The sequence below is a fragment of the Ovis aries genome, chromosome X, assembly GCF_016772045.2.
Source record: "Ovis aries strain OAR_USU_Benz2616 breed Rambouillet chromosome X, ARS-UI_Ramb_v3.0, whole genome shotgun sequence".
Lineage (NCBI taxonomy): Eukaryota > Metazoa > Chordata > Mammalia > Artiodactyla > Bovidae > Ovis > Ovis aries.
Window position 1 is genome coordinate 20324977 of NC_056080.1, and position 24510 is coordinate 20349486.

At 41.0% G+C, this 24510-nt stretch overlaps 1 protein-coding gene and 1 non-coding gene across 2 annotated transcripts in view; both read left to right on the forward strand.

Moving 5' to 3' along the window:
* Positions 1-5601: 5601 nt before the first annotated feature.
* Positions 5602-24510, forward strand: part of PHEX (phosphate regulating endopeptidase X-linked) — a 207919-nt gene continuing 189010 nt past the window's right edge. The window contains exons 1-3 of the mRNA XM_004021961.6: positions 5602-5904; positions 9967-10035; positions 18976-19137. Coding sequence (XP_004022010.1) covers positions 5787-5904; positions 9967-10035; positions 18976-19137 — 349 coding nt within the window. The 5' untranslated portion in view covers positions 5602-5786. The remainder of the gene's footprint in view (positions 5905-9966; positions 10036-18975; positions 19138-24510) is intronic.
* Positions 16292-16398, forward strand: LOC114111864 (U6 spliceosomal RNA). Its single transcript, XR_003587597.1, has one exon. It is a non-coding gene; the product is annotated as a U6 spliceosomal RNA (small nuclear RNA).

Below are 24510 nucleotides of genomic sequence, written 5' to 3' on the forward strand. Positions count from 1 at the left end.
TTTCTTGTTAGTCATGAGGATGTGACGTCACCATGAAGGGATTTAATGCTTCTCTAGATATGAGCAGATGCAAGGATTGAGATAATAAAATCTGTTCCTAAAAACATTCAACTATCTGAAGACCTGTCCCCCTAGATTCCCTGGAGCACAGAGTGCCCACTCCACCATGAACTCCCTCAGGGATTGTTGAAGGTCAACAGGTATGGCAGCATGGGGTTCAGTCTGTGTAGATGCAGATGGCAAATGCCTTTGTTGTTCAGTTGTTAGCCATGCTTTTGTTAAATGCCAATTTGTAGCTGACACCTTCCTCTTGAAAAGTGTAATACTCTTCTTCTTTCGAAGCCTGTCTTTGTGTCTGTCATTTTATCATGCCTGTTTAAAACGAATCCTGGGTACCTCTCAAAACAGGAGCCACACAGATATGAGTTCCACCTGGGCCCTGTCGTTTACCCACCAGGTGACCTTGGGAATATTACTTATCCTCTGCCAGCTTCAGTGTCCTTTTCTGTAAAACCTGGGAGAAGATTCCTATATCCTAGAACTGCTGGAAGGACCAATGATAATATGCATAAAGTGGAGGCATCCTGAAGAAATAGAAGATGTACGGCCCAGGAGGTGAGAAAATCAGGCAATAAAAGCCCCCTTTAGGCTCAGAAGTAAACAAGTACAATTCATGGCTAGATACCTTCAAATTTATACATCTTTCCTACCGTTCAGTTACTAGCAGCAGGAAATCAGGAGATGTTTTATGTATTGTTATTTTTGTTCCCCAACTCAAAAGCTTTTTTCCCCATATTAAATTATGGCTGCTGTTCCTATTAAGGAAATAAAACCTCATGTCTTTTAAACAAGAGAATTAGAGGAAGCATCAGTTCAGTTCAGTTGCTCAGTCTTTGCAACCCCATGAATCGCAGGCGCCAGGCCTCCCTGTCCATCACCAACTCCCGGAGTTCACTCAGACTCATGTCCATCGAGTCAGTGATGCCATCCAGCCATCTTATCCTCTGTTGTCCCCTTCTCCTCCTGCCCCCAATCCCTCCCAGCACCAGAGTCTTTTCCAATGAGTCAGCTCTTCGCATGAGGTGGCCAAAGTACTGGAGCTTCAGCTTTAGCATCATTCCTTCCAAAGAATCCCAGAGTTGATCTTCAGAATGGACTTGCTGGATCTCCTTGCAGTCCAAGGGACTCTCAAGAGTCTTCTCCAACACCACAGTTCAAAAGCATCAATTCTTCGGTGCTCAGCCTTCTTCACAGTCCAACTCTCACATCCATAGTTTATGGCTTTTCCTCAGCTCAAGTGTCATTTTGACATGCTACACCTAACTGTGCTAATTACCTGAGGGAGATAAACAAATTTACATGGCACAGAGTAAAGAGGTTGGAATTTGAAACCCCTCAGGCCCTAAGAGAAATATCTGCTTTGTGACCTTGGCAAATCACTTACTAGCTCCAAACTTCAGTTTCCTCATCTGTAAAAGGAGACAGAACACCTAGCTAAGGTGTTCTGTTGTAACAGATCAGATATAAGTAATGAGTTTCATTAGTGGAAGGCCTGGATCTTGACCCCTCCATAGTCTGATGGACCTGCCAACAAATAACAGAGCCCCGCCACAGCTCCCAGCTCTGAGTTTTCATTGTTTAGTTTCTCTGTCCCTCTTTTCCCTTCACTCACTCCCTCCTCCTTCCAGAGAATGGATGAGTACATTGTTCAGGATTTGAATCATTTCCTTCCCTCTCACTGAAATTGTGGCCCACATGGGATTTTACTGCCAGAAACAGAAGACCCCAAACATCCAAGTAATGGCCAGATGCACTCATGTCTAGCATAAAGACTTGCCTCCGGTTGTCTTCCAGGCCACTGGGGTTGGGCTGAGATTGCCAGATTCATGTCTCTGGATAAACAGTCTCACCTGTGAGTTCTGCAGGCAGAGATGTGAATGCCCAGGCAAGTCCCCTCTTGGGGTGGGGTCTGGCCCATTTGAAAGCCTTCCTTTTTTCCCTAATCTGTCCAGTCTTGCAGGTCCTCCTTCTGGAAGTCTTCCCAACAAATCTACTGCTCAGAGATTTCTACTTCTCTAGACACTTGCTGGCCTGTAGTGTTCTGTAACTAAGTTGCCATGCGTTTTGCGTATTTTCTGGCCCAAGTTCAGTTTCCCAGTCTGGACTCTCTGGCATAGCTTCTTTGTCTTCCCTCACAGGCCTTGCAGAGGGCCAGGCACCTGAGAAAAGCTCAAGAAACTTCTGTTGATTCATTAATTGATTCCAGTTAAGGCTCCTGATAGTCTTGGAGCTTCTTCTTCTTTTTAAAAATATTTATTTGGCTCCACCAGATCTTAGTTGTGTCATGCTGGATCTAGTTCCCTGACCAGCGTTTGAACATGGACCCTTGCAAGGGTCCCAAGAGTGTAGTCTTAGCCACTGGACCACCAGGGAAGTTGCCTGGAGCTTCTTAACTGAAACAACTGGGTTGGCACAGACCCAACTATTAATAGACTCATTTGGACAGTGCCTTTTTACTTTACTAATTTTTACAGCTATTGAGAAATTATACATTTTTTGGGGGGGGCAAATCCCACTTCTTTTTAATGGCAGAATACTGACTTTTCACCTCAAAACACACTAAACAATATGCTGTAACTTAAATATTACAATTTCAGGCATAGACACATCGGCCAATTTCCTTGACACAACAGCCTGTATTTACAGAATATCAAGTAGAATGATTTTCAGAAGGAGGTCAAGTGTGGTCAGTGACCATTTTGTTTTATGTGCGCCATGTAGGTGAGGTGAAGAGGCAGCAGTTAGTTCAGGGGTTGGTAAGCTTTAAAGGGCCAGAGAGTATTCTAAGCCTCACATACCATCTGTGTCACAAAACTACTCAACTTTGACTTCATTGCATGAAAGCAATTATAGATGATACATTGACAAGTGGGCATGACCTTGTTCCAATAAAACTTTATTTACAAAAACAGGCAGTGGGCCTTGTGCCCTAGTTAGCAGATCCCTGCTTTTGTCTCTTTTGAGTACACAGTGCTTTGAATTTATTTTGCTCTAAAGGTTTTTTTCTGTGCTACAACTTTATTTTTAAGTGCAGTTTGAGTGCAAAATAATCATCTCTAAAAAGGTTGAAAAATTAGTGCAGACAATGGCACAGAATGACGAATGCGCCTGATGATGAATGATTAACCTGTACCCTTTCTTCCACCAATCCCCGCCTACTCTCGTGTCTTCCTTTAGTCCTTTGGTGGGTAAAATAAACCTTCATTACATTATATGAACTATTTATTTTTGACATTTTGAAAAGACCTATTTTCATTGTTCAATTAATACATTTTTCTATCTATATTTAAATATCTTCATTTGGGATGAAATGCTCCATAATTTTCCTGTTACAAGTAATAGAACTATTTTTGGGTTCAAAGGCTTTTCACTGAGCAGTCAAGTGTTCAGGGATGAATCCATGTGGTTATGTGATGGACAGGTGTGCTTCAGACTAAGTCCCAATTGCCCTCAACTTTGGGGAAACTGCCAGTCCAAGGTTTCCAGTTGTCAACTCACAATCACCAGCCTGGACCTGGAAAGGTGTGAGGAGATTAGAAGGAAGGAGAAAGGGAAGATGTGCTCCTGGTGTTGTGCTTCTGAGTGTGTCCTCTTCCCTGTGCATAGGAGATGGTAGTGATCCCCTTGCTATCTTTCCACTTCCAGCTTTTCCTATGTCACCAGAGGCCAACCCTTGGACCTCAGCATTCCTGGGGGCAAAACAGAGAGAAAAATACCTTTGCTAGCAAGTATAAAGGTTGTTGTTAATATTTAGTCGCTCAGTCATGTCCAACTCTTTTGCAGCCCTGTGGACTGTAGCCCACCAGACTCCTCCGTCCATGTGATTCTCCAGGCAAGAATACTAGAATGGGTTGCCATTTCCTTATCTAGGGGATGTTCCCAACCCCAGGATCGAACCCAGGTCTCCTGCATTGGCAGGTGGATTCTTTATTGCTGAGCCACCAGGGAAGCCCCATATATAGGTTTACCATGGGGTTTAAATGTGATATGAAACTGCTATACCTGTGTGAAGTATTATCACCATTTGAGCATCTAGAAGGAATCAGGAGGCTGAAAGACACTAGTGTCTGGGGTTCCTGAAGCTGTGTTTTAAGAGTAAGTGGCTGGAGCTGACTGGTATAATTTTCATTGCTTGTATTTCTCCCTTCACTGTTGCAGGCCAGACTGTGGCTGATGGGGCTGCAGCACTGAACTTGACAGATATGATTCCTGACCTCATGGAGCTTGCAGTCTAAGAAGCATTATGGAGTCAAGTCCCAAAACTCTTGGGAGGATCCCATCCTAGAAGTCAAAGGCCTGCTAGGATGTGTTATTGGAACAATAACACCAAAATAAACCAGCAGTTGATGAGCACATAGTGAGTGTCTACAACATACCATGATGTCATAACTTGGACAAAAGCTTGTGCTTTTCTGGCTTGAGGGGGGGGGGCGCATGCAATGAGCAGAAAGTAAGGTAACAGGTGTTACAGGACTGTCTGCAGAGCCTTTGTATGAACCCCTAAGGCAATGGGCAGAAGTTTCGTATAAGAAAAGCACTCTCCTGATTTCCAGATGTAGCTGAATTCAGCTCCACTCCAAACTGTTGTATGACCTCCAGCAAAACTTAATCAGGTGTAATAATAACATTGAAATATCAATTGCCCTGCCCCGTGAAGAAAGCAGATTTTTATCACTTAAATTGTTAGTATAACCCAAGAAATCAAAGAACCAGTTATTAATCAGTCTTTCCAGTGAAATCAATAACCTCTGAGTTCATCCTGGGGAACCTGCTGAGAAGGGGGCTCAATGAAAACATAAGAACGTACTAACTGGTGGTGGTGCTGGAGGGCAAAATACACAGGTGTACTTCTCATCAAAACACGCAAGGAAGAACCCTCTTGCCATATCTTGTGTGCTTGCTAATAAGCTTAATTTGAACACTTATTCGCCTTTTTTACAATTCTTAGCACCACAGAAAGGAAGTGCTTTTCCTTCTTCCTTAAAAACAAGTTCCAGTCCAAACCATCAGCCTCTGTAGGTTGTCTTAATTGCTACTTTGCACCGCACTGGGCTATGACTCTGATTTTTGGCACATGGTGTCATACACAAAGTTCCGAAAATAAAATGCTCCAGGATATCCCCGGAACTCTTAGAAGGCTTTAAAAGGGGACTTGCACGCTGAAAGAATATCTTTGATGAAGACAATTCAGGCGAGCAGAATGCTTATGGCAAAAGAATTATATGATTCTTTGAGATCTTGAAGAGGGTCCGAAGAATCCTTGCCACCTAACTTATCATGGTTTGGGGGAGTTTGACGAGAATCCAGTTTTGATAAAGACAATTGTGTTTTCCTCCCCAAGTGACTATACATTTAAATAGCTAAAACATCTGTTCAGCAACATAGTAAAACATGTACACTCGGAACGCCTGAGAGAAGAGCCTGCCAAACGGTCGGTTGAGAGGGACTTTGCTGGGGGAGAGCACCAAGATAAAGCAACCACTGTTTGTTTTGTCTGGTCAGGGGGAAAGGCAAGGCAACCAATATTTGGGGTTTCATTTCATTTGTGAAGAATTATTTGAGAAAGGGTGGCGAGAGGACATTTCCTGACAGGATTTTTTTCTTTAACCTGTCCATTAGTAGAAGAGCATGAGAACTTTGGATGTCAACGCCTAACAGACTCTTGAGACCAGCCACCAAACCACAAAAAGCGACTTTCTTCTTAACTGGCCTCTCTGTCTCTCCCGATGGAGGCAGAAACAGGGAGCAGCATGGAGATCGGAAAGACAGCCAACAGAGGCACTCGAATCGCCCTGGTCGTGTTCGTTGGTGTCACCCTGGTGCTGGGCATAGTCCTCTTTCTAGGTAAGTGGGGGCACTGGAGGCCAGGGAACTGGGTGACTGTGCAGTGGTTTCCTTGCACTTAATTCTGGCAAACCTTGTCAGGATGCAGGTAGAGGGCTGTTCGCTTGTGTTAGTAGGTGGTGCGTCCTTAGTTTCTATTAAATACACAAATGAAAGGAAGCTTTTTCTTTAGGAAGGTAAATAAATATGAATGCCCAAGTACCAAATACATAATCCAAAATGTGAAGTGGGTATAAAGTGGCTTCGAGTGGCTGGAGGACTTGGTTGCCTCAGGCAAACATTTTATTATGTATTACATTTAGCAAAATGAGTGTTGACGAATTCATAGTCAGATACTTTCATTTATTTGGTGAGGAAAGACTTTACATTGTGATCAAACCATGCTGGAATTTCTTTCCATTTGATTTTTGTCAATGTTTGCCTGAATGACTCATGAAATTTAACTCACAAAATACAAATCAGTCTTTTAAAATGCACCTTTAGTGGTATTCTTCAATTCCTTTCCAATCTAGTAACTCTGGTGGAATAAAATTTTAACTCTTTCTATTAGATTTAAAAGTTAATATGAAGGAAAACAGAGGTTTTCCTCCCAAGATTTGAAAGGTATTGTGATTCATTGATTTTAATGACTGTTGGTGAGAATGATGTTCCCAGAGAGTATATATGATGATAAAAACATATTCTTATGAGAAAGAATGAAATATCTTAGAAAGGGGAGAGGGATGTTCTAAGATTTTAGGCATTCTGAATCTTTGACTGTTCTCCTTTGTATTTTTCTCATGCAGCCTATACTATTTCATTAGCTTGAAAATTATGTAGGTCCAAGCCCTTTCCTGAGGAGAGTCTAGGTGCTGTTTGAAATGTAGCAAGCCTGGAAACAGACCTTGGCATATGCAGGATGCAGGCGGCCACGTTTATCTTGGCAAGGGAAAGCCAGTAATTAACCATTAAAAAGTTAGGGTTGTGTGGTTGAAAACTGCTAAACGAGCAAACCATCTTTCCATGTTTTCTGTGGCTGAAGATTTAGGAAATTAGATGGGTTTATCACTGAATCTCCTATTCCTGCAACTGAACTTGAGGCTTTTAAAAACTGTTGTGAAATTTCTTGGCACTTGGGGTTTAGGCAAGTGTCCTATCCTCAAATTCACAACTGGGGGAAAAATGATAACGTCAAGGACTATGCACTGTGTGAGAAGTGACTACAGAGTTAGACTATCAGTGTTTTGCAAACACTCCCAAACTTAAAAATCCAAGTGATTATTGTTTATGTAAAAATATGTTCTCTTTTTAATGATGTTACTGCTGCTTGAAGCTTCTTTGAAATTCCTCCCACTCTTATGAAAGTTCTGAGGCTGTAGCATATTATTAGAATATTCATGATGGCAGCATTTTTTTTTTTTGCCACACCATTCAGCCTGTGGGATATTAGTCCCCCAACCAGGGATTGAGCCCAGACCCTCTGCCATGCGGAGTCCTAACCATTAGAATTAGGGGATTCCAAATCTTTGTTCTTTGAGAGAAGATGATCCTTTGGGATCAGCTCTAAAGTTTTTCAAGCACAGTAAAGTTCATCAAGCCAGTTGATGCTATTATGGGTAAGGAGGCCTACATAAAATAGAAAAAAAATAACTTTCCAATGTGCCCGATAACTTGGCTCTCTCTCACTTAGAATCTTTAAGAGAAGGTGTGATGACGTTAGAGAATGATTCTCCCTCAGCCTTCGCTACTCCCAAGTGTGGTCCGTGGACCAGCAGCATCCGCATCACTTAGGAGCTGGAGCCCCACCCGAGACCTACTGATTCAGAATCTGCATTTTTCACAAGATTCCCAAATGATTCATTTGCAAATTAAAGTTTGAGAAGTATTGCTTCAGGTGGCCATGTCCATTTGGATGTATACATTCAGAGACATTTGCTTTTAAGTAGTTGTATGCTCTCAAATTAAAAAGGAAATGGTATTTTTGTCAAATGATATTTTTTCTTGTGGTGAGAACTTTTAAGATCTACTCTCTTATAAACTTCCAGATATACAATATAGTGTTACTAACTATGGTCACCAGGCTATATGTTACATCCACATGACCTATTTATTTTATAACTGGAAGTTTGTATCTTGAAAGGAATGTCTTTAATTATTTTATTATCTTCTTTCTAAAATAAAATAAGGTTAGTATCAAGAAGGTATTGTCCAGAATGATAAAATATTATTATTTACAATAAACTTTCTTTTTCCACATTAAAAAAAAAACATGCTCATTAAAGAACATTTGGTAAACATATAGTAATAGACTGAAGGGAAAAATTTATGGTTCAATCACCAAGGCATATTGAAATATTTCATGCTAATTGTTATGCTCCACATATATATTTTTACTTTTTTTGATTTCTAAAGAAATAAAAATATAACTTTAAGATACTTTTCTTAAAAATAGGCCTGAGATGTTTGTTTCATAGGCAATTTTCTTGAATGTTTAATGTAACACAGGTAAAAAGACTGGAGGATGGCAGCAGAGAAAAGAACAAAGAAAAAGCAGGCTCCTCTTAGAATGTGGGTTAATAAATAACACAAATTGCCACACTGGCAGGTGATATATAGGTCTTCCATCTCTAGCAGAATCATAGGGATACTTTTCCTCTGCTGAGGATACCTTGAAAGGCCTTGGCCTCCCTTCACCCTCTACCTTCCATCTCCCCACAGCCACATTTCCAAACGATTCCTTATTTCTGCTCACAGAGTACAGCCATAATGAATTCCCCACAATTTCCTTGGCTACCACAAATATTTTCAAAGGCTAAACTCATATCTGCTAACGTCCAGGTGCCACCTGAAGTTTATGAACAGGGCACCCCTCCAAACATTTGCAGAAAGTTGCCAGCCAGACGGGGGAAATACATTGATGAAAAGCTACTTAGGTCTTGTAGGGTTTCTGTTTGGTTTTGTTTTGGTGGAAGTAGTTGGAAACTTGGTCCACCAAGCTGTATCTGTGTGGTAGCTGGGCTGGGCCTGCTGGGAGGCGGGTGTGGAGTACAGGACAGGCAGATAATGATTCTCTTGACAGAAAAAAAAATCACTGTTACTCTTCCTCCTTTTATGGGCTGTATCTGTATGAATGGTTTAGATAAGATGCAGAACTTTAAATGCCACATATGCTAGCTTTCTCCTTATACTCTGGATTTAGTCCAAATGACACACTCTATAACTTTCCATTTTCCCATCACTAAAATGAGAATGTAGTTGTAAACAAAAAGTGAAATGATTAGACTTAAACCACAGATAATCGGAGATAGAGATTTTAGGGATTATTTAACCAAATGGTTCTCAAACTTGAGTGTGCATCAGAATAACATGGAGGGCTTGTTAAAATGCAAATGGGACTTTCCTGGTGGACCAGAGGTTAAGAGTCTGCCTGCCAATGCGGGGGACACCGGTTTGATCCCTGGTCCAGAAAGATCCCATATGCATGCTAGGCAACTAAGTCCCTGTGCCACAACTATTGAAGCCCACGCGCCTAGAGACTGTGCTCTGCAACAAGAGAAGCCACTGCAATGAGAAGACCACGCACCACAACTGGAGAGTAGCCTCCCACTCACCGCAACTCTCTAGAGAAAGCCCATGCAAAGCAGTGAAGACCCGGGAAAGCCATAAATAAAGAGATTAAAATTAAATAAATAAAATGAGGATGGTTGGGCCCCAACCCCAGAGTTTGTGAGTCTGAAGGTCAGGGTAGGGCTTGGTTATCTGCAGTTCTCACTAGCTCCCAGGTGGTGTCGCTGTGCTGCCTTTGCCCCTGGGACCCCACTCTAAGAAGCACAGGTCTAGTTGTGCCCACTTGTCTTCATGTTCAAGCAAACCAAGTTTGGGAGCAACCAAGAGGCTCACCAAGGTTTCTTAGCTAGTGACCAGAGTCTGGTTCTGTGACACTGAGCCAAGTGGATTTTTGAATGTGGTGTCAATACAGGGAAGGATGAATAGATATCAAACGTCTCATAAGTGTGCCTGACAATGGGTTACCTGTTGGTGGTCTGCTGCAAGCCAGTCATTTATTTTGGTCTGTTTTTTCAGTGAGTCAAGGTTTCTTAAGTCTCCATGCTAAACCAGAGTACTGCCTGAAGCCAGAATGCATCGAAGCTGGTAAGTCAGTTTTCCACCCTGTGTCAAGTTATAATTATGGTACCTTGGGGAGTGGAAGAGAAAACAGGTGGTATTTTTAGTATTTTGCTTGTTTGAGGTTTACCAAGTATGAAATGTAGTTCTGATGAAATTTTAACTTTACTTTCAAGTCTTGGTGTGAAGTGTGGAATATAGGTTTCCTGCTTTTTTTTTTCTTGCAATAAAACAGCTGTGCAGTATTCCAAGTCACTATAAGGAAATCAGAAAGGGGTGTGGAAGACTGAATGGCCTTTCTTAAAACCTGAAGACAGAGACCATCGACATTCCTATCACCTTAGCTGGATGTGGGCTGTAAAAAAAATACAGAGAATCAAGGAAATACTTAGGTTTTTGGCAGTGGCATTGATTAAAATGGAAAAGACATAGGTAAAAGGGCTTTTAAACTCTGAGGCTTTATACAAAGATACTAGGTTAGATAGCTGTGTTATTAGAGTCCTTTTTAAAAACTTTTAAAATTGAAGTTTAGTTGAATTGCAATGTGTTAATTACTGCTGTACAGCAATCTCAGTTATACTATATATATATACACACACTATATATAGTATATATATACACTATACTATATACTATACACACACACACACACACACACACACACACACACACACACACACACACAGTACGTATACATTCTTTTCCATCATAGTTTATCACAGGTTTCCCTGGTGGTTCAATTGGTAAAGAATCTGCCTGCAATGGAGGATACCACCTGGAATGCAAGAGACCTGAGTTGGATCCTTGGGTTGGGAAGATCCCTGGGAGAAGGAAATGGCAAGCAACTCTAGTATCCTTACCTAGGAAATCCCAGGGATAGAGAAGCCTGGCAGGTTACAGCCCATGGGGTCACAAGAGTTGGACATGATTTAGCAACTAAACCACCACCATCACTGAATTTAGTTCCCTGTGCTATACAGTAGGACCCTGTTAACCACCTATATGTAAAAGAGTTTACATCTGCTAATCTCACACTCCTTGACAACCACCAGTCTATTTTTTTTTTTTTTTGGTCTCATTCTTAAGTTACACACACACATTTTTTTAAAAATATTTTATTTATTTATTTTTTTTAGTTTTTTATTTTTTAAATTTTAAAATCTTTAATTCTTACATGCGTTCCCAAACATGAACCTCCCTCCCACCTCCCTCCCCATAACATCTTTCTGGGTCATCCCCATGCACCAGCCCCAAGCATGCTGTATCCTGCGTCAGACATAGACTGGCGATTCAATTCTTACATGATAGTATACATGTTAGAATGCCATTCTCCCAAATCATCCCACCCTCTCCCTCTCCCTCTGAGTCCAAAAGTCCGTTATACACATCTGTGTCTTTTTTCCTGTCTTGCATACAGGGTCGTCATTGCCATCTTCCTAAATTCCATATATATGTGTTAGTATACTGTATTGGTGTTTTTCTTTCTGGCTTACTTCACTCTGTATAATCGGCTCCAGTTTCATCCATCTCATCAGAACTGATTCAAATGAATTCTTTTTAATGGCTGAGTAATACTCCGTTGTGTATATGTACCACAACTTTCTTATCCATTCATTTGCTGATGGACATCTAGGTTGTTTCCATGTCCTGGCTATTATAAACAGTGCTGCGATGAACATTGGGGTACATGTGTCTCTTTCCATTCTGGTTTCCTCGGTGTGTATGCCCAGCAGTGGGATTGCTGGGTCATAAGGTAGTTCTATTTGCAATTTTTTAAGGAATCTCCACACTGTTCTCCATAGTGGCTGTACTAGTTTGCATTCCCACCAACAGTGTAGGAGGGTTCCCTTTCTCCACACCCTCTCCAGCATTTATTGTTTGCAGACTTTTGGATCGCAGCCATTCTGACTGGTGTGAAGTGGTACCTCATTGTGGTTTTGATTTGCATTTCTCTAATAATGAGTGATGTTGAGCATCTTTTCATGTGTTTGTTAGCCATCTGTATGTCTTCTTTGGAGAAATGTCTATTTAGTTCTTTGGCCCATTTTTTGATTGGGTCGTTTATTTTCTGGAATTGAGCTGCATAAGTTGCTTGTATATTTTTGAGATTAGTTGTTTGTCAGTTGCTTCATTTGCTATTATTTTCTCCCATTCAGAAGGCTGTCTTTTCACCTTGCTTATATTTTCCTTTGTTGTGCAGAAGCTTTTAATTTTAATTAGATCCCATTTGTTTATTTTTGCTTTTATTTCCAGAATTCTGGGAGGTGGATCATAGAGGATCCTGCTGACACACATTTTAACCAGGCAATATGTTCTGTGACTTACATGTGCCATCTCACAAAGTCTTCATAAGAACCCCATGAAGTTGGTGCTATCACCTGGCCCAACTGCAGATGAGGAAATGTAGGCTTCCAAAAGCTAAATAGCTTGCTAAGGGTCATAACCTGAGTTAGCGGCAGGGCTGGGCTTCAAGTTCATGTCTGGCTCTGGTCCATCTGTGCCCGTGTGCCAGAAGCCATGCCAGGTAACTTTCTTGGATCCTAGTCCTGTCTTGCTCCATTTTTTCATAACATTAGACCTACTGGAGTCTAGTGACTAGACAACTGTTGCAGCTTTTTTATCTTGTCCCAGAAAGGGTGAAAAAAAAGTGCAAATTCCCAGGTTCATTCTCGTTCCCAGCAGAGCAGATGACCCAGGGTTTTCTCCAGTGGAGCGAGGGTGACTTGGAGTAGGATGAAGGACCAGGTAGGATTATCAGAGGACAGCTTTTAGACCTGATGTCCCTTTGTGCTTTGGCTATGGAACAGGTCTCGCAGATGTGTTAAATTTACATTTTTGAACTCAAACTTTCAATTTGAGTTTACTCGAGTTTTTGTATAGAGGACCACTTATTTCATGAGTTTTGTCTATACTACGAATCACAATAATGAAAAAGTAAAGCCTGAAGAATGACACTGATCCCATTGCTTTCTGACAGCTTGTTTCCCTTGCTAGCTGTTTCTAGTGTAAGCCTTGCTGAGTGCGCATGCGTGCCTCGGCGCTGCGTGCATCACGTGAGTGTCTCAGCACCTCGTGCGTGCATGCCTCAGCGCTGCGTGCACGTCAGGTGCGTGTGTGCCACTGTGCCATGTGCGTCACATGCATGCCTCAGCACCGCGTGTGTGTGTGCCTCAGCGCTGTGTGCACGTCATGTGCGTGCCTGCCTTGGCGCTGCGTGCGTCGCGTGCGTCACATGCGTGCCTCAGCGCCATGTGCGTCACGTGTGTGCGTGCCTCGGTGCCGCGTGCGTCATGTGCGTGCCTCGGCCCCGCATGTGCGTTACATTTGTAGGTGCCTTGGCGCCACGTGCGTCGCGTGCGTGCGTGCCTTGGTGCTACGTGCGTGTGTGTCTGCCTCGGCACCAGGTATGTCGCGTGCGTGCATTCCTCGGGCCTAGAAGCATCACGTGCGTGCGTATCTCTGCACCGCGTCGCGTGCGTGCATTCCTAGGTGCTGTGTGCATGTGTGCCTCGGTGCCACGTGTGTACCTCGGTGCCACGTGTGTGCCTACCTTGGCACCTTGTGCGTCCCGTGCGTGCCTGCCTCGGGGCCACATGTGTCACGTGCATGCGTGTCACGGTGCTATGTGCATCACGTGCGTGCGTGCCTGCTTCGGCGCCATGTGCGTCACGTGTGTGTGTGTGTGTGTGTGTGTGTGTGTGTGTGTGTGTGTGTGTGTGTCTCGGTGCCGCGTGCATGCTTGCCTTGGTGCTGCATGTGTCACGTGGATGCTTGTCTCGGCACCACGTGTGTCGCATGCGTGCGTGGCTCGGTGCCACATACGTCATGTGCGTGTGTGTCTTGGGGCTGCATGTGTGCTTGCCTTGGCGCCGTGTGTGTGCCTGCCTTGGCACTACATGCGATGCATGCATGCCTCGGTGCCACGTGCGTCTTGTGCATGCCTGCCTCAGTGCCACGTGCATCGCGTGCATGCCTGCCTTGGCACAGTGTGTGTTGCGTGCGTGTCTTCCTCGGGGCTGTGTGCTTGTGTTGCTTGTAGGATGATGTTTGGGAGAAGGGCTTTCTGGGCATTTTGCGAGCAGGTGCCATCTTTTCTGAGGTGCCGCCTTTCCTTCTCTTTTCTAGTCACATCTTAATCCCTCTTTCAGAATAGCAGGTGGAGAAAGAATACAAAGAAGTGAGGAAACAAGGAAAGGACTTGTTAATGATAGTGGTGGTAGTGGATAAGAGCAGAGAGGCTAACTTGAGTTCGAAGGCTGATCTGGCCACATACAGGCTGTGTGATCTGGGCTAAATACATAAACCCACCTATGGCTCAGTTTCACAATCTGTAAAATGGGAAAAAGATTTTTTTTTTTTTCTGCACTGGGCCTTTGTTGCTTCCCATGGACTTTGTCTAGTTGTGGAGAGCAGAGGTTACTCTCTAGTTGTGGTGAGTGGACTTACTGTGGTGGCTCCTCGTTACAGAGCACAGGCTCAATCATTGTGGCCCACAGGGCTTAATTGCTTTGCAGCATGTGAGATGTTACTGACCGGGGACTGAACCCAGTTCTCCTGCATTGGCAGGCTGGTTCTTTACTACTGAGCCACCAGAGAAGAGTTTTTAATTTATCATGCTGGTTATGAGAATAGAAGAAAACAATGATGGTGGGAGTACTAGAAGTGGAGGTCCATGATGTCCTACCCTTTGCCCCTTACTCAGAGAGCATTGTAATTCAGTTGGCAAGATTGGACCTGGCGTCAGTTCTTGTGATGGCAAAACTATATCTTAACTCATGTGAGGCTGTTTTCGGCATTGTTCATCCCTCTTCAGAGAATGTGCTCTATTCCCTATAGAATTATTAATGTGTTTGCTTCAGGAGTGCTACTTCAGAAATTGCTGGCAGTATTACATCATCTGTGGTTTATGCATTGCATTGCTTTTCTAGACTCTATGAGCTCTGAAACATCTGGCCTCAAGAGTTTAGCATGAGTGTTCGTGAAATTGTAATAGCAAATTTGTATGTATGGTTTCCAGATTTAGCTACATGCATACATTCAGGATGCCCAGTTAAATTTGAATTGCAGATACAATGACAAATTTTTTTTGGTACAAGTATGCCCCCATGAAATATTTGGTAGTACTTACACTATAAAAGTAGTCACTTATATGAAATGTAAATTTCACTGGGTATTCTGTACTTTATCTGGCAACTGTATTTATTTGGCAGTGTGCCTGACACTATTCTAAGTGCTTTACATGTACTCATTTAATTCTCATGAAAATCCTATGTGGTGCTCTTATTACCCCATTTTACAGATGAAGAAACTAAAATACAGAGAGGCTAAGTAACCCACCTAAGGTTGCATAGTTATTGCATGGTGGTGTTGGCATTCAAAATCAGGTGGTCTGGGTCTGGAGTACGTGATGAGGCTACCCTGCCTGAGAAGGGCTTAGCATAGTTCCTGGCACAGAGGGAAACCGCTCAGTATTAGTTACCACCCACCCCACCACTTTTAGCCCTTGTTAAACTTTAAAAAGTCAGGCTGGTATAAGGAGTAGTGCCTCCACCTCTACTACACAAACGCTAGCTGGAGACCAAATAGCAATTTGTCTTGTATGTGATGACTTGAGGGAGTACATAGCCTGGCATTTCGCAGAGTTTCTTTGTCATCATATTTCTTTTATTAAAAGAAGACTCCCTGAGTTTTATCCATGAACTGAATAGGGGGAAAGGAGTTTTGGTGTCTTGACAATTATGGTCCCTTGCAATTTTAAGTCACAGCTCCTCTGCAGAAGGTGCAACCCTGTGCCCAGCTGTGAACTGAGAATGATGAATTGAGAGGCTATAGCTGGAGTTTTTCCACTTAGTGGGCTCAGTTCCAAATTCAGTGTGAGTGATGTATTCTCTACTTTGTATCAGGACTGAGGTCAGAGCTGATCTTGCAGTTTAGATACCTGCAAGAACACTGAGGAGATGGGATACATTTGAGGGTTGGGGACTAGGGGATTTGGGAAGGTAGCCAGAAAACAGTGTGCTTATGTGAACACAAATGTGTGTGTAGGCTCCTCTGTGCGACTCTAAATATTGTATGGGACTGAAACTTCTGTGATCCATGTCCCTGAGGTGTCACACAGCAGATTCATTCTGTGACTGCAGAGCCTGATTAACCATAAATATAAACCAAAATGAAAACTTTGTGTCCTAACATATTTTCATATTACATATTAGTGATGAAATAGTAGCAGAAACAAAAATTGTAATTGGAGACAACCTAATTAATTTTGAAAGATAAAAATATTGCACTCACTTTGGCAGCACATATACTAAAATTGGAACGATACAGAGAAGATTAGCATGGCCCCTGAGCAAGGATGACACACAAGTTTGTGAAGCATTCCATATTTTTTGGATCAGTTCTAATGAGGTGGATAAAACTGGAGCCTATTATACAGAGTGAAGTAAGTCAGAAAGAAAAACACCAATACAGTATATTAATGCATATATATGGAATTTAGAAAGATGGTAATGATGACCCTATATGTGAAACAGCAAAAGAGACTCAGATGTAAAGAACAGACTTTTGGACTCTGTGGGAGAAGGTAAGGGTAGGATGATTTGAGAGAATAGCATTGAAATATGTATATTACCATATGTGAAATAGATCGCCAGTCCAGGTTTGATGCATGAGACGGGGTGCTCAGGCTGGTGCACTGGGATGACCCTGAGGGATGGGATGGGGAGGGAAGAGGGAGGGGGGTTCAGGATGGGGAACACATGTACACCCATGGCTGATTCATGTCAATGTATGGCAAAAACCACTATGATATTGTGAAGTAATTAGCCTCCAATTAAAATTAATTAATTAAAAAAAGAAGAAAGATAAAAATATTAATTTAAACTTTGTCAAACTTAGATTCTAAACCACTTTTTTTTTTTTGCTTTTTGGTGGGGTGTGTGGAAGGATTGAGAGTGGTGAGAAATTTGAAGTTCTGTAGCGATTAGGGTGCTTGTATATTATTCACTTCATCGAAGACATAAAGCTGTTTGAAATTTTCATAGAATGTCTGGCTAAGGAAATAAGTAGCCTTACTTTTAAACCTGGAAGAACCACACATAACCAAACTGTAGTATGCATATCTACATTTATACAGATTATACTTCTTTGGCTAGTCATTCATGTTTAGCTGAAAACTCATTGCGTTTCCATTACTTCAAACATAAATGTATTCTGGCATTAATTTTTATACAATTAATTTTATACAATCACACAGGATGTCATCTTTCCAATGTCATTAAAATATTGGCTGCCCTTTAAAAAAATGATTTGGTGCATATCTTTAGGTTAGAGTGGTAGCCAACAGTTGAAAGAGAGTTGGAGTTTAGTATTAGGAATTTGGGGACCTTCTCGTTTTGTAATGAAAGATTTTTTTTAAGCTTGTGGATACATATTTAGGTACGCACAAAATTTCTATTGGTTATCTTCTGTATGGACTTGAGTGTGGCTTTAAGAAAGGAAAAAATGGCAGGTCAGTCTACTGTGTCTTTCTGTTAACTTATACAGATAGCCAATTCTGCCCCTAGACTTGGGCAAGAGAGGTGTCTGTCCTGGGCCCCTCATTTAGAAAGTTCCACTTTGCCCCGCTCTGGCCACACCTCTGCCCTGGACAAGGAGTCTGTGGGGCCAAAGCAGCAGCCCTCTCCTTCTGCAACCCAGAATCCCCTGTAAGATGGCCCCAAGCTTCCTTTCAGGGCCTCTTTGGATCTCTTCAGGGGTTCATTTCTCTGAGAGCTTCCCTAAATGTCAAGGGGTTCAAGAATCCATACCTGACCCTCCAGGTCTTTATGAAAGTAATAATATATTGTAAATAGATCTTTTCAACATTGAGATATTGCATGTGGGCCTCTGTTTCAGTTAGTCTTTGTTGTGGAGCAAACCACCCCAAACCTTAAAGGCCTGGAATTAGTGATTTAATATTTCTTATGATGACTTGGGTTTGGTCGGGTTCCTCTGTGGAGATTGCCTTGCTGCCGCTAAGTCACTTCAGTCGTGTCTGACTCTGTGCGACCCCATAGACGGCAGCCCACCAGGCTCCCCCGTCCCTGGGATTCTCCAGGCAAGGACACTGGAGTGGGTTGCCATTTCCTTCTCCAATGCATGAAAGTGAAAAGTAAAAGTGAAGTTGCTCAGTCGTGTCCGACTCTGTGCGACCCCATAGATGGCAGCCCACCAGGCTCCCCCGTCCCTGGGATTCTCCAGGCAAGGACACTGGAGTGGGTTGCCATTTCCTTCTCCAATGCATGAAAGTGAAAAGTAAAAGTGAAGTTGCTCAGTCGTGTCCGTGCCTTAGGCTCATTCATATAGCTGCATTTAGCTGGAGGCTTGCCTGGCCTGAAAGGTCCATGATAGTCTCAGTCACATGCCTGGCCATTGGTGGTAGCTTGGTCTTTCTTCACGTGGCCGTACCTCCTCCTCTTCAGAGGGCAGTCTCAGGGCTCCATTCAAAGGGATTTAATATGGAAGATGAAAGACCTCTTAAGGCCTAGCTTTGAAACTCATGAAAAGTTGCCCTGCCACTTTCTTCTGGTCAAAGCAAGTTATAAGGCCAGCCCAGATTCAAGGCAGGGGAAATAGATGCTGGTGAAAAGAGTGGCAAAGTCACCTTGCAGAAGAATGAAAGGAATTGAAGGAAATGTCACATGCATTCTGGCAGACAGTTTACCTGTACACTCTATTTGTATTGCTGAAACAGATGTTAGGGGTGGTCCTGCAAAAACCAATAACAATAATACCAGCAAACTTTTATCCACTCAGTCTGAATGTAGTAGTTTAATATGACAAAGTTGATTCAGGGAGTCATTTGAAGGGAAATGTGAAAACCAAGGTTTGGGAACTGGTTGATATGACATTGTTGTTTAATTTGGAAGAGACCAGTACACAATGTTCAGTGCTTGTCATTAATCCTATGATTTTCTTTTTAAATAGCTGCTTCCATCTTAAGTAAAGTAAATCTGTCTGTGGACCCTTGTGATAATTTCTTCCGGTTTGCTTGTGATGGCTGGATACACAGTAATCCAATTCCTGAAGATATGCCAAGCTATGGGATTTATCCTTGGCTCAGACGTAATGTCGACCTCAAGTTGAAGGGTAAGTTTCTGCTGGGGTTTGGTGATGCACTTTACAGAGAGCAGTATTTGACAAGAAAAACATAGTTTTGGATTTGAAGCATACTGCTCACTTTTTAACTATACTAAATTCATTTCTAAGATTTTTTAAAAAGGAAGATTGGAAGTAAAGTTATAGAATTCCAGTCTCTCAGATCTCAGTGCAAGCCTGGCATAGCTCATGTACACATTTGATAGTAGTAAGTTTTGCTGCTGAAGGATAAATAGCATTTAATTGAGGTTGGGAGCAAAGGAATAGTTAATGAAAATCATGTTATATCAGTATACTCATTTGTCTGTTATGTTCAGAGCAAACTTCATCACTTGCTCATTGTGTCCTGGATTTTCATGGTTTACAACATGTACTTAACACTTCATTGTCTTTTGACATAACTTTTGAGAACTCTGGATGACCTTGTTTTTGTCTTATTGTTCCTGTTAAATGCTAAGTTGGCTCTGGGGAGACTGTCCTTTCTCCCATGGCCTCTCAAACAATGACAAGCTCACACACACATACTCACACATGCCTGCACGCGCACATACTCTTCAAAAGTTGGAAATGTCTTTTGCTAGAGGATCTTCTGCTCACAATTGATCTAATTTTTATGCTGAGCTGTTGGAGAAAAGCACTTCAGGATGGAAGTAGGGAGTTTTTCAAGGCCAAGTAAGGTGATTGTTTTGAGAAGGCAAAAATGGTATTTTTTTCACTTTCTTATAACTGAATTATGCCATACAGCTAGCATTCAGTAGCACATCTAAAAGAATTCCTGAAAAAGTTTGAGAATAATCATTTTTATTTTTCCTCCATATCATTTTCCCCAAGATTTTAAGAATTAATTTAACCAATTTTAATAAAAATTAAGTATGTATCAATTTATGTATATAACATCCAAAATCATTGGCAGAATAATTACATACCTATTGTTAGTTATAGGGACTTCCCTGTAGCTCAGATGGTAAAGAATCTGCCTGCAATGCAGGAGACCTGGGTTCAATCCCTGGGTCAGGAAGATCCCCTGGAGAAGGAAATGGCAATCTACTCCAGTATTCTTGCCTGGAGAATCCCGTGGACGGAGGAGCCTGGTGGGCTACAGACCATGGGGTCACAAAGAGTCAGACACGGCGAAGCAACTAACACACATTGTAAATTGCAAGGAAAACTGTGCTTAAATTTCACAATTAGATATAAACCATATGGACTTATATTTTATACTAGAAGGCGGAAACTTAGTCTTCATAAGTTATAAGTGGGAATTTGGAAGAATGTCAGAGTTTTCCCATAACCCAACAGGTGATATTCCTGTGCTATGGCACTGTAAATAGGACCTTGAAGAGTGAATTTACTAAGACTTATTTCCCTGTAGGATATTAACTTGTGTTGGTCCTTTACCCACCATTCTTGCCTGTTTCCTATTTCCCTTCTCTGGCTTATTTTCTTCCTAGACAGAAAGATGTGTGCATACACACAATCCAATAAGCAGATGTATCACTGAAGGATAAGAAAAAGTATTTCCAGACAGATGATCGTTTCATATTAGTTATAGACCAAAGATTTCTATCTTCAGGGCATGAAGCTGTTATAATTTAAAGAATTTCTGGGAACATCTTACTGTAAAAATTAAAATCAGTATCGATGGGTTTTGTTTGAGGAAGATACTGTTTGTGGGCTAAAATTAGTAAAAATGAGAGTAAGTTGTTCAGAGCAGCACAAGATTTTTTTCTACTTTTAAAAATGAGAAACCGTTATTTGTAAGCTTAGTTATGAAAGTAAAAAGGAGCAAAAATAACATGCAAAAAATAAAAAGAAAGTCACACTTAAATCCACTCCTAGAAATACCTGCTAATAAAGCAATTGGGTATATATCTTCCCAGGTTTTTCTCCCACGTGTGGATACATATGCATAGTGTCATATGCACAGCCATATATTAAAAAAAATAAAAACAGCTGATATTATGCATGCTGCTCTGTCAGCTGCTTTAACAAATGATGTATTCCTCATAGATGTGGATTATGTCAGTAGACATCTTTCCTTATTATAAATAACACTATAATAAATACCCAAGTTTGCACATCTTTATGGCCTTATCTAAATGTATCCTTAGGATAAATTTCCAGAAGTGAAATCACTGTGTTGAAAGAGTATTCACGGTTTCATTTTTGTTGCAAATAGCAGAATGGTCCTTTAGAAAGTTGTTTCTAGGTGTTCATATATTTTCTTGCTGCTTTAAATGGCAGCTTTTCTCAATCACCTGTTTTTTTGTGGTATAGAGTAGGGGTCAGCAAACTGTGGCCGGTGGGCCAAATCCATGCCACTGCCTGTTTTTGTAAATAAAGTTTTATTGAAAGACAGCCACACCCAGCCATTTATGCATTATCAATGGCTGCTTTTGCACCACACCGTCAGAACTGAGTGGTTGCTGAAGAGACCATATGACCTGGAAAGCCCATATGACAGGCAAAGCTTAAAATATTTACTCTCTGACCTTCAGGGAAGAAGTGTGCCAATTCCTGATGCCTATTGTAAAGCTTTGCTATAACTATATTGGATCTAATTATAACTATTTTACTAACTCATAGCTTTTTGGGGATTTTTTTGAAAGGTAATCAAGAAATTAAGAAATAATTACAATTTTTTGTCTCTTCCTTTCCTTTTACTATAATTGACTAGAGCCTCAGAATAATGTTGAATTACAGCAATGATAATGGGTATAATATTCTTAGCTTGGGTTGTAATGCCTCTAGCATTTACCCCCAATGTACTTTTTCTTTGTTTCTAGTATTTTTTTATTGTGTTCTGTTATTCCTAGTTCGCAAAAAGTGTTGCTCAAGAAAAATCTCTTCAGTGTTTATCAAGAGATTCACATGGAGTATCTCATTTAACTTCTCTAGATTTCCACATGCTGAATTAACCTTAGAATCTTAAAATAAATCCTGCGTATGGATGGTTTATTATTTTCTTTTAAGCTATTGCTAGAATTGAATTGTTTCTTATATTTGTGTCTGTATTTATGATTCATGTTGGTCCATGGATTTTTGTGTGCTCAGTTTGTCAAATTCTATTATTAAGATTGTGTTGGTCTTGTGAAACAAAATGGGAGGCTCCCCATGTATTTCTATCCTCTGGGAAGGACACAGACAAGTAAACCTCTAGTTTGACATGCACTGTAAAGGATAAATTACGAAATCAGTCATAGGGCTCTTGCTTCAAGTGCCAAGAAGGAGAGCAAATTGTGGAGTAGGTTCTTTTTTTAAGTTAGTATCATCTTATGCCAGATGTATGTGCTTGAAATATAAAATATGGATTCTTTGAACTTTTTAATTCTGAGGTAATTCAGACTTAAAAGTTGAAAGAATAGTATGAGGAATGCCTATATACTCTCTACCCAGATTTCCTGATTGTTACTGTTTTGCTGTATTTTTATCATATTATTCTTTCATTCTCTCTATAAATGTAGGGATATTATCTCATTCTCTGTCTATATCTTTATACCTATAGATAAAATATGTAAATATATAGATGATACCATACACAGATTTATAGATATATATCTTTCTGAACTCTGCAAATATGTTGCAGATAATTAGATTTTTTAAAGGAAGAGCTTTATTTTTGGGTGTGCTGAGTCTTCATTGCTGTGTGGACTTTTGTCTAGTTGTGGCCAGTGGGAGTTGTTCTCTAGCTGTGGGCAGGCTTCTCACTGCGGTGGCTTCTCCTGTGGCAGAGCACTAGCTCTAGGGCACTCAGGCTTCCGTAGTTGTGGCACATGGGCTCAGTAGTTGCAGCTCATGGCTTCTAGAACACAGGCTCAATAGTTGTGGTACCCGGGCTTAGTTACATTGTAGCATGTGGGATCTTCCCAAATCAGGGATTGAACCAGCGTCTCCTGCATTGGCAGGCAGATTCTTTACTACTGAGCCACCAGGGAAGCCCAGATATTCTTCAAGTATATAAATAGAACTTTTCAGATACCAGATGTGCTGGCAATCTTATTTTTTAAACACTAAATATTCTTTATTTATTTAGCATGCAAGTTGTTTATTTTGGGAAGTGATCCCAGGAAATACAGGTGGGGGACTGGGAAGAGTGAAAGATGGAAGGGAGGAAAAGCCAATCCAAGAATTAAACACTTGGTCTTTAAATTCTAACTATTAATATATATTTATTCTATATCTATCTATGTATCTGTGTATCTCTCAGTCAGTCTCCTCATCCATCTAACCACCCAGGTGAGACAAACTCATTGTAGATCAGCTGTAAATGACTAGCGAGAGGAAACATACTTCAGATCCTAATACCCAGTGATAAGTTTTTAAATGCAAATATACATATACAATTATATATATATATATATAAAAGGATCATATATTCTATTTTTATAATGTTATTTTTATGTGACATGTTAACATCTTTTCAGGTCAGTATAAATAGCTCTATACCATTATTTGCCATGACTATTTTGTATGGATATACTGAAATTTGTTTCATCAATTCATGTGTTGCCATTTAGATGGTTTCCAGATTTTATCTTCATGATAAGCCTCTCAGAGCCTGAGTGTTAATGCCATAGAGTTGGATTTGAATCCTTTCATTTCTCCTTTGTGTTACTTTTGGTCAGTTAACTCACCTAGCTCAGCTTTTTTGTCTTTCAGATGGAGATAAGACTACCCATTTCATAGGATTTGTGAGGACTAAAGGGGATGACCTAAATAAATCACCCAGTCTAGTTCCTGGCATATTGCAGGCCCTCAATATTTGTCCTTTGCTCTTCCATTTTGTCTCAAAGATAGTTCTGAGGCCCATGAAGTAATGTCTATCAAATGCTTTAAGTTTTATTCTGGTCTTATCCTCTGTAAATATCATGTGCTTTCAAAAATATTAAATACTGTCTAGATATTTTTCCTCACCCTTGATAAAAAGAATATCCAAAAATAAAACCCGATGAGACCAATCAAAAGAATACCATTTTCTTATGACTGACAGAAAACACGCAGAAATGGCTGTCCAATTTGTGAAATAAAATGGGTTTGACACACCTGGCTGATGAAAAATTGCCCTCTATTGAAGTCAGCAACCTGGCTTCATGAATTTTTTTCTTTAAATGGCATATAAGACTCAGATTTCTACTTGGAAAATAAAATTATTTCTTGTTCTAAGAATTAGGATTTGTTTTTTTAAAAGGTCTGGATATAGTTATGCATTTGAATGTCTTAAAATTTCCTTCCTACAAAGCCTCCCAAATTTTCATGTGACTATGAAATTGACACAGCATGCATTGCTTATGAACAAACAGATGAAAATTTTGCAAATGAGCACTTATGAAACATAAAGCAATGAGTGAGCTAGAACACTTGTGT